This window comes from Aquarana catesbeiana, linkage group LG04 (assembly GCF_042186555.1).
Source record: "Aquarana catesbeiana isolate 2022-GZ linkage group LG04, ASM4218655v1, whole genome shotgun sequence".
Classification (NCBI taxonomy): domain Eukaryota; kingdom Metazoa; phylum Chordata; class Amphibia; order Anura; family Ranidae; genus Aquarana; species Aquarana catesbeiana.
The window spans coordinates 564,986,843-564,997,664 of NC_133327.1; the positions used below are offsets into that span (position 1 = coordinate 564,986,843).

Below are 10,822 nucleotides of genomic sequence, written 5' to 3' on the forward strand. Positions count from 1 at the left end.
CTACACTGATGAAGAAATTTGTTTTTTTTACATTTTTTTGAGATATTTATTATAGCAAAAAGTAAAAAATATTTTTTTTTTCTTCAAAATTGTCGGTCTTTTTTTGTTTATAGTACAAAAAAAAATAAATAAATAAAATAAAAAAATCGCAGAGGTGATCAAATACCACAAAAAGAAAGCTCCATTTGTGGGGAAAAAAAGGACAAACATTTTGTCTGGGTACAACGTCGAGCGACCTCGCAATTGTCAGTTAAAGAGACGCAGTGCTGTATCGCAAAAAATGGCCTGGTCATTAAGGGGGAAAATCCTTCCGGTCCTTAAGTGGTTAAAGCTTTAAAAAAGGACAACTGAAGCATCAAAAACACATCAAAAAAGCATGTTGAAGGGGTTGACGCTTTAATGTGTGTTGAAGTCGAAGCAAGTATAAATGAGCCTTTAGAGCTTTTCCCTATTGCGCATGGTGTACTTTGTGTCTCCTGCTACTCCACCTTTGGGGTTATTTCAATGGTGAAAATGGCAAGTGTGCCATACATCCACTCACTGTCTCATCCTGCCTTTCAGCATGAGGTCGTTTTAATGCCACAGCTCGGCTTGCAAGGATCTACCTCTGCCTGTCCATGCTACCAGTGACAAAGTCACAGAGGGCAATTTAACCTTTCCTGTTTTAGTAGCTGGTTTGTGCAGTATGTAAGGATGTAGAACCAAAGAAAGGGATCCCCCAGGCCTTTCCAGCTTACAATCCACTATGAGGCTCTGAGGTGGCTTGCAGTGTCCCTCCTCAAGAACCTGATGCAGGCAACCTGGATCATTGTACCCTGCTTGAGTCCCCACACTTTTTTAAAGTCTTCCCTTACTCCCTCAGGCATAGCTGCCTTCTCCACATAATCCAGGGAATTTTTGTGGCTACATTAGTTTTTATGTAAAATCACTGTCATGATAGCTGACATAGAATGCAGGGGCTACAAGCGTACCTCTACTCCTCTCCTTTAGAGAAGTTTAAATCTTCCCTGACATTGCTCTCAGGCTTCAAGGTACCATATCGGTTCGGTTTATGTAAAACGCAGTCAGTACATGTCTTAGGCTGGAATAGCCTGCATCTGAAATGACCACAGTTACCAGTCTGGGCTCCCTTAAAAGTCTTAAGCCTGTCAAATCTACCCAGTGTGCCTCCTCTTGTGGAATGAGCAAATGAACTGAACTCCGTTAGAGACCTCAATCATCTGCTGTCACAGGAAAACGATAGGGAAGAAAAGTTTAGACCAACTTGGACTTTGTGGTCTATGTTTCGTTTTTCCGCAGCATTCCAGGATTGGATTGGGAAAGAAATCTCCACAGAATCTAGTAAGCCATGATGGAGTGACCACTCCCCCCCCCCCCAAAAAACACTGATTCCCGTTGAGAGTTTATGGATTGGATGGATTAAGGACTGGAAACCCTTCCCAAGTCCCTGTTTGCCATGACAGGGCCTGCCTTGCAACCTTTGCCGTTATGTAAATTTGTCAGACTTTAAGTGTTCTAACTGTGGAAATGTCCAAAGCTCCCAAAGGTTTCTTCACTTATCACTTTGTATTGGAATACCTGCGCTTTATGCACACTGCTCTACACTAGTCTGTCAATGGGCTTTTAGATATTGCACGTTTCATATCCAAAATTAATCTCCTGTCTGTGCATAAGTAGAGAACTCTATGGCTGAAGTAAACATTAATGCAAAAAACATTTACTGAATATGCATTTTTTTTTTTTTTTTTTACGGAGAATGTCTCTTTGATGCCTCCCCCCTTATTAACAATGTAACTGGAGGAAAAAAGTAGCCTTTTGCCCCAGCAAAAGAAAATGAACCCTCAGTCTGGAAAACCTCCTCCATTAGAAGCAAAAAAAGAAGTCCTTTCATTTCTCCCAGTTCCTGCCATAGATTATTATTATTATACAGGATTTATATAGCGCCAACAGTTTGCACAGCTCTTTTCAACATTAGGGCAGACAGTACAATTACAATACAATTCGATACAGGAGGAATCAGAGGGCCCTGCTCGTTAGAGCTTACAGCCTAGGAGATCAACAATTTTCTTTCCTTCCACCAGTCAGTATTGATGAGCGAATCCCTCCCACAGAGCTATTGTATTCTGCTAGCAGGGAAATTTTCCTTCCAGCATAACACAATGATAAGTGTTGCTGGCTATAGCCGGTAGCACTAATCGTTTGGGAAAAACCCAAAAGGCTGCTTATACACAAGACAATTGAGGTCTTACCTGAGGTCTCTCTCTGTCCAGCGCTGTCCATGGGTGTCTGAGCCACCTGAGATTCTTCCTCCTGATTGGCTGAGACAGCAGCGGAGCCATTAGTTCCCGCTGCTGTGAATCAAATCAGCTAGCCAATCAGGAGAGAGAGGCGGGGCCTGGGCGGGCTCCGTGTCTGAAGGGACACAGGGAGCTGTGACCCGGCTCGAGTGCCCCCATAGCAAGCTGTTTGCTTTGGGCGCACTGAACAGGAGGGAGGTGCCAGGAGCACTGAAGAGGGACCCAAGAAGAGGAAGATCCGGGCTGCTCTGTGCAAATCCACTGCAACAGAGCAGGTAGGTATAACATGTTTGTTCTTTTTATAGGAAAAAAAACGAGACTTTACAATCTCTTTAAGTCCAAGTCACATACTCAAATCCATTGCAAACCTTGAAACCCTATGTCTTCCAAGCCTGCAGAAAATTATGGGTTAAGTACATGGTGTCCAGGGGCTACAATCTGGAATTTCAGTCTCTGCCTCTTCCATGTTCATTCACGTTTAGAAATTTTCCATGGTCAGAGTTTCTCTCCATCAGGGAGATTGTCTGGCCTCTGTGGACTTGAATGTCCCTATTTTTTCAGCGCATTAACGCTAAGTTTTGCAGTGAGCACATAGCACTACCAGTTTGTAGCTCTCCTGTTTGGTCTGTCCACTGCTTCTTGAGTATTCACCAAGGTTCTAGCCTTACTACACTCCCAGGGCATCCCCATTTTGGGATATCTGGATGACCTCCTGCTGAGAGAACAGTCAGCTCAGACTGTATCAGCCAATAGCCAAAGGACCGTTCGGATACTACATAGGTTGGATCTATCAGAAGTCAGCGCTGGAATTATTTCATTACTTAGAGAATCTAGGTCTCTTTCTACATACCTGGACCAATTCATAAAGGGTGTTGTAGACACCCTTTGGAATTCCGACGGGGTGCAGCACCGAAATGTTGGTGCTCACACCTAATTCATGTACCTTTCACAGACAGGTACATGTCATTGTCCGTGTATGCACTGGGGAAGGAGTCACACTGGACACTGGACACTCTTTTCTTAGTGTACGCACTCCTGCCCTCCCTCCCCGGCCACTATGCACATCACACTCACAGAAACTTGGCTGAGGAATTTTTTACTAGGGTTGGGCGGACCCCGATGGGGAACTGAGAGACTGGTTCCCCATCAGGTCTGCTCCACTTTTGATTAACAGTGCATGGTAAAGCGTTCAGTAGAGACTTTCAAATCCACCCACTTTGTGCTCTGTCACTTAAAGGTAAAGCAGTTTGATGGGGAACTAGTCTCTGTTCCCCATCAGGCTCTGCTTGCACCCAGTGTCAAGTCATTTCCCAAATATTGGCATTGCTCATATACTGTATAGGTAATTACATCAGCTGTCTCCCTGGCCATTTTGGTTACCTTTAGCTTTCAGCTGGGGAATTTCTAAAACTAAATGAGGCATGGGATACAGCACTTGTCAGGAAGCTGTCACAGACATGACAACTTACCAGCACAGGCATGGCCCACTACAGAGGTACAACAGATCAGAGTTGGTCTTAATTACTGCCAATTTCCTACATAGAGAACTAGTGATAATTCTTTAAGAATTTGTTGCTGCCACAGCGATAAATTCTTAAAGTGGCAAAAGTAAGAACTACCTGAATTTGCTGCACGTACTAGTAATGTTACTAACACTGGTGCAAATGCTTGCCCGAATTAGGCTCAGGTAGTTCCTAAGGGAACTACTGCCAAAAATCTGTTGTTGGGGCCATTTTGAATTCCCCTGACTGATTTTCTTCCACAAGATAAACTCCAGGCAGTGCACCCTAGTGTCCTTTTCACAAAAGGCTGTGACAGGCAGGTAAGTATATTTTACTGCAGAGCACACATCTTCTTCAATATAGAGCCTGCCTGCTGGTAAGTTTTTTTCAAGGTGGACATGACGAAACACGTTGAGGTCATGGGGCACACCTCCTGATGCTTCCCCCTCCAACAGGCTGGAGTGCATGCCAGCTAAGACTGGCTTGAATTACCTATCAGCTCCATCCATCCAATGCCTGAGAGCTTACCGATGCAGCTGCCTGCACAGAGCGCAGCCCAGAAGACCTTTACACATACTGTCTGACAGGGCTGTACACATGCAGCAAATATAATGCTTTGGTTCCTGTGCATAGTATTTTTAACTTGGCTGCAAAGTCTGAGAGGCAGCACTGCCTGTAAAACCCGCCCACTTAGTTCAATGGGAGCACACTGCCAACACAAGCCAAACGGCTCACGGTTGCAGTATGATTATTTTTACTACAGAATCTTCCTTGAGATTGAAAAAAAAGAAAAGAAGAATAAGTTGAGGAGGTGGCAGGATCACTTCCTGAATGCCTGTCCACAGCTGCAATACTGCCCTCTGAAAAGCAAACCATTGCAGAACGCTTTTCACAGGGTGGTAAGCACCAATGTGAAAGAAGCCTTAGGCTGCATTCACATCTGTGTGTAGCTTACCCACTCGATTTTTTGCACGTTTTTTAAATGTTAACATGAATCACGGAAGGAGCAGTCCATTCAAGTTGGTACTCAGACAGCTGCCATAACCCCGGTATTTTTTTAAACAGCGTGCGGTCCGCTTTAAGATAAAAGGGTGATATGCTGCGAGATTACTTTTATTGGCGGCGCGAGAGGTGCCCACCCCCCTCCCACCGCGTCCTGGTCATCTTCGCCACATTGGTAGTGGCGGAGATGATCCGGTCCATTCTCCTGAGAGGCAGGAAGTCGAGTGAGAGAATAATGGCCTCCACTCGAGTCAATGCTGGGAAGTCCGCTCTCTGCTAACGTCACAGAAGTCGGTCCAGGCTCCGCGCCATCACAACCGCGGAGTCGGGATCCGCCAGATCCCTGGACCATGACCCGGCCCAGTCTCTCAGCGAGCCATCCCCTCCACAGCCCAGCACTCCAGTGAGCGAGGAGGGAGAAGAGCAAAGAGCAGTGACTGACAGTCTACAGCTCTCTGCTCACGGAGCTCTAAAAACCGAGCGATCGGCGGTGTCCGATCGCTTGGTACTCAGTGTGGAGGCGCCGGGGGACAGATGCAGCATCCACCTAGGTAAGTATGAATCTGCAAAAAAAAAAAAAAAAAACCCTTCATTCCTCTTTTAATAATAGAGCTTGTGTACACGGGTGTAAAGAAAGCTGCATTTTCAGCAATAATACAGTGTCTGTATTGTACAGATCTGAATGAAATTTTCCATCGACCGTTACACACAGCTATGTAAAGATCTGTAAACCTGTGCTGTGTTCAGACTTGTAATAACGAAATAGAAAAATATGCGTCCAAGAAAATGTACATGCATAAATGTAAATCCTGACTTTAAACCAAGGCAAGAAGGAACAAAATAGGAACTTTACACATATAAAACGTACAGACATTTAAGAGCCTGCATGTGTAAAAACGCATGCACTTTTACGAAGGACGCTTTTGCACACATTTCCCAGCATGCACCTGTGTATCTGATGAGTATATTTCATTCCGCCTGTGTACATGAGCCCACATGACAGCAACTTGGAAAATAAACAGAACTCCAAGCTGCTTTCAGAACTTACTTCTACACCAGGTCAGTCAACTAGCAAAGTACAGGTTAAAAAAAAATGAATCCCACCTCTTTTCTTCTTCTCTTTAAAATTGCAAACTTTCATTCAATGTTAATTTCAGTTCAATCACTTTACATGTGATTTTCTGGTTTATGTATGTATGCTTCTTTTTTAAATTCTAGTTTCACTCACCAGCAGCCTCTCTCTCTTCAGCCATATCTGTTGCCTTCAGTTACCATGGGAACACCACCTTTCAATAGGGGGCGGGTCGCATATCTGCCATCTTTAATTAGGGAAGTCTGCCCTGAGCGTGTCTGGTGGTAGAGGGGAGAACAGCATTCACGCATCCACCCAGTAGGTGGCGGTATATGCACCTAAAATCTATAGCCATAAAGCATTACAGGAAGAACAGGTCTGCTTGTGCTTGCAGCCTGTGTGGAGGTTGTGGCTGCATTTCCTGCAAGTCTCAGCCTCTTGCTTCCCCGAGCAGTTGCAGAAACAGCATGTGGGCAGATGAAGGACTTTCCTTGTTCTTATGCTGTGGGTTTGATTTGCTAAAAAGAGAGAGAGTGAAAAATCTGGTGCAGCAGCCTGTGCATGGTGGCCAATCAGCTTCTAACTTCAGCTTGTTCGGCTTAGCTTTGACAATGAGCCCCAGTTCACATCGGTGCGATTTGACAGGTAAAATTGCATGTCAAATCGGAGCCTATTGCCAGCAATAGGAATGTCCCAAATCAGTGTGACGCTGACTTTGCGGCGCTGTGCCGATTTCCAAAAGTACTTTCTGCACTACTTTTGCCAACTGTGGGGGGCAATTTGAATAGACATCTGTGCATGAACCCACACAAATGTCCTTCAATTCGCCCCCAAAGTCGGACAGAAATGCAGCTTTGAAATTGGTTTCGATGCAGAGCTGCACCATATTGTAGTAAATAACGAAATAAGTAAATTAACAAAAAAAAAGACCAAAAATTTTAAACAAATAGTTTTTCATAGCATACTAGCTTATGAATTACTTACCTGAGATCGAAGCGACCCTCGTTCGCCCCCTCCGATGCCACCATCTATCCTCCGGGTATCGTGGCTCCGGCGCTGTGACTGGACGGAGCCACGATGACGTCACTCCCGTGCTGGCGCCGCCACTAACGGCATGATCGCCGTTAGAAATGGCACGCTCTGTGCGCCTGCACCCAATGTCTATGGTGCCGATATTTCTGCAAATATCTCCTAAACCTTTTAGGTTTGGAAGATATTTCTTGCACCTACAGGTAAGCTTTAATCTGGGCTTACCTGTAGGTTAAAGTGGTTGTAATGGGTTTACAACCACTTTAATAAGGCTGTACTGATAAGGCGGCACTGATGGGCTCTATTGGGGACAGATAAGTCACACTGATGGGCACTGATGAGGAGGCACTGACGGGGTGGCACTAATGGGCACTGATAAGCTGCATTCATGGGGCTGTACAAATAATCAGTGCCCTGATTATCAGTGTAAATGCTGTATTCGCTGTGCTCTGTCAGATCGGCTCTCCTTTCCTCACAGCCTGTCTCTGTTTGAAGAAAGGAGAGACGATAACATTCAAGGTTGTTTACATGTAACCAGCTGTGATTGGACATGGTCACATGATAAAGGGCAGATCTGTGACCCACTGTGTCCCTTGGATCACACACACTTTCTGATGCATAGGAATTGGAAATGCGTCCTCTGGAGGACATGCAGGGAAGCCCTTCCAGAACTGGAGAGATGCGTTGTAGTCGTATATATCGGCTATAGCGCATTGAACAAGTAGTTAAACAATTTTTTAGTAAACAAAAATCACTAGAGTTCATTGTAGCGCACACAAACACGATGGGGTTTCTTTATTAAGGCAAATGGACTGTGCGCTGTGCAAGTGCAGTAGCTCTGCTGACTTCCATCATCCAATCATGTGCAAGCAAAAATGCTCTTTTTTTTTTTAAATATTTACCTTGCATGTGATTGGGTATTTCTTTGTACAGCTTTACCTCAGTGTGAAGCTTTACCCCATACGCTAAGCTCTGGAGCAACTACATTTGCAAAGTGCAGTCTATTTGCCTTTAGTAAATCAACCTCAATATATTACACTTTTTTTTGTGTGTGTGTGTAAAATATAAGATGAGGTTGCAACAAGTAAATTGATAACCAACCTGCCAAGCCTTAACATTATGCTTACCCATGCAACAGCGACAAACTTTGGTACCCCAAATTGTCCATAGGCATCATCTGAGTCATCTTAGTCAAAAGTCCATCTTGGGAGCGACCAAGAGAGGGCGTTTTCACTCCTACATACTGTGGGACAATGGAGAAAAATGTAGACATCCTCCAACAGTGTGCAGAGAATGCAGATCACAGCTGCAAAAAGAGACAAAAGAATATGGAGATTTATAGGGCGTACACACGGTCGGACTTTGTTCGGACATTCCGACAACAAAATCCTAGGATTTTTTCAGACGGATGTTGGCTCAAACTTGTTTTGTCTACACACGGTCGCACAAAGTTGTCGGAAAATCCGATCGTTCTAAACGCGGTGATGTAAAACACGTACGTCGGGACTATAAACGGGGCAGTGGCCAATAGCTTTCATCTCTTTATTTATTCTGAGCATGCCTGGCACTTTGTCCGTCGGATTTGTATACACACGATCGGAATTTCCGACAACGGATTTTGTTGTCGGAAAATTTTATCTCCTGCTCTCCAACTTTGTGTGTCGGAAAATCCGATGGAAAATGTCCGATGGAGCCCACACACGGTCGGAATTTCCGACAACACGCTCCGATCGGACATTTTCCATCGGAAAATCCGACCGTGTGTACGGGGCATTAGAGGCTGAAAGCAATAGAAGGCATACCTCCCAATCTTTTGAGATGGGAACGAGGGACACCTACCAGGAAAAGTATGTAGACATAATACACGCCCCCTTAAAGGAGAATTATATGTAGCAATAACTCTCGGTGGAGCTGCTGGTTTAAAGCGGGCTGTTACTGTCACCTTCGTTACCTCTATTTCACCAGAACCGGGTCTAGGGTCCCGTTGAGTTTAATACCAGACAATGTAGGCACCGGACACTTGAGTGTCTTTTCCAATGCTTTAATAAACGTAACTGTAGGAAGTAGCAGGAAAGAGGTAGAAGAAGAGTTGCAGGGAAGTTCAAATACCTTTTCTTAGTGTATTATTAGGAATTGAAGGTGGGTCTTGTAGGTGAATGTACTTTTCCTCTTAGAGTTGAATCTTTGCCCGCCTGGATAGGTTTCTCTCACTAACCTAGCAGCCAGTACGTAGCACGAACAAAAGTCTCTGCCACAGACTTGAATAGAACAAAACCCGTACGATCCTCTGCCACAGGATGTAATGGTTTACGATGGATAGCAAACACAGCACTAGAACCTTTAAGCCGACTCGGCAGTACTATGCGGTAAGATAACTTTAGGATACGTCCTCCAACTGAGTCACCAGGCCCCTCTCCAGACCAGCATTCTGCATGATCCTTCCATGACGGGCCCTCCCCTGGAATCTTCTCAGTTGTCCAGCTTCTTCCTGTAGGACAGACAGCCCAGGACCATTCCCCTGCCGCTGTAGTAGGCCCCAGACAGGCTTCTGGGCCCACCCGCACGCTGCAGCAACGTGGGCCTCCCGATCGGAGGACCACGCGGTACTACTCCTAACACATACCTGTCGGCCAGGAGGGCCAGCAGGTGGAACGAAAGACGAACCCTAAAACATGGCGTCTGTCCCATAAATACCCTCTCCCAGAATGCAACTCGGAGGACCACCTCCACCGAGTTGTCTCCGGGACAGAGGAGCACTCATGCCTTTCCAACACCGACCCATGGCGACAACGACACCCACAGGCACAGTGTGAAACTACACGCAACTCAGTCAAGTTGGAACAGAGGCAAATCTGACTATGTATGAACGGATAACCCACTAAATTTACCTATAAGCAGTAGATTGAAAATCTACCAGCGCTACATATACAAAAAAATAAATATGATGATTAGTTAAACCCTCAAGTGCTTTTTTTACCACTACTATTCCTTTATACTGGCTTTTGAAATTTACAAATGCAGCAATTTAGAATTGGATCAATGGTTTAGCACTGAAAACACTTTTTGAAATATAGGAAATATAAAAAGTGCATTTTGTATACAACTATGTAGATCAGACCAAAATGAGGGACAAATAAAGATCAAAAAGGGACAGTCCTTTGTTTTAAATCAGGGATAGTCCCTCGAAATCAGGGACAGTTGGGAGCTATGTATGTAGAAGGTACTTTTGTTGAGTTGCAGGGCAACTGTCAGTTTGTATTGCTGTCTGTGCCCCTGTTAGTGTAATTCACCCTCTCTATTTGTCCTGTTTATTATTAACACTGAAAGTGAAAGTAAAAGAAAATCCCAAACTGTGTCTGCAGAACAGAAATAGAGGGGAAATCTTCCAATGGGGACACTAGTTCTATAGACCTGGGGGTCCCCCAAGAGATTCCCCTAATTTGCTGGGATTTCCCCTCACTTCCTGTTTTGGCTATGGGACAGGAAGTGAAGGAAAATCTCCCCAATGGGACAAAGATGGCAAAAATAAACCTTACAGGGGCTATAACCCTTCCTTACTCTATCCAACATAAAAAAAAAAGCTTTGATTATAATTCTACTTTAAAGTGATTGTAAGGGTTTTGTTTTTTTTTAATAACAAAATATCATACTTACCTCCACTGTGCAGCTCGTTTTGCACAGAGTGGCCCCGAACCTCGTCTTCTGGGGTCCCCCGGCGGCTCTCGCAGCTCCTCCCCACATCAGATAACCCATAGCTGCCAACTGTCCCGGATTTCCCGGGACATTCCCGGGACTTGGACTTCATTCCCGGATTTGTGGTGTCCCGGGAAATGTCCCAAAAAATCCGGTTCCCGTTTTTGAATCCGCCGCCGCCGCTAGAGGTCGGCGGCCGGCGGAGACATTGTCTCCGCCGGCCGCCA

At 45.0% G+C, this 10,822-nt stretch overlaps 1 protein-coding gene across 1 annotated transcript in view; it reads right to left on the reverse strand.

The window, feature by feature from the left end:
* The window catches only part of DRC8 (dynein regulatory complex subunit 8), a 30,300-nt gene extending 24,144 nt beyond the window's left edge, over positions 1-6,156 (reverse strand). Inside the window, exon 1 of the mRNA XM_073629164.1 lies at positions 6,030-6,156. Coding sequence (XP_073485265.1) covers positions 6,030-6,054 — 25 coding nt within the window. The 5' untranslated portion in view covers positions 6,055-6,156. The remainder of the gene's footprint in view (positions 1-6,029) is intronic.
* Positions 6,157-10,822: the final 4,666 nt, after the last annotated feature.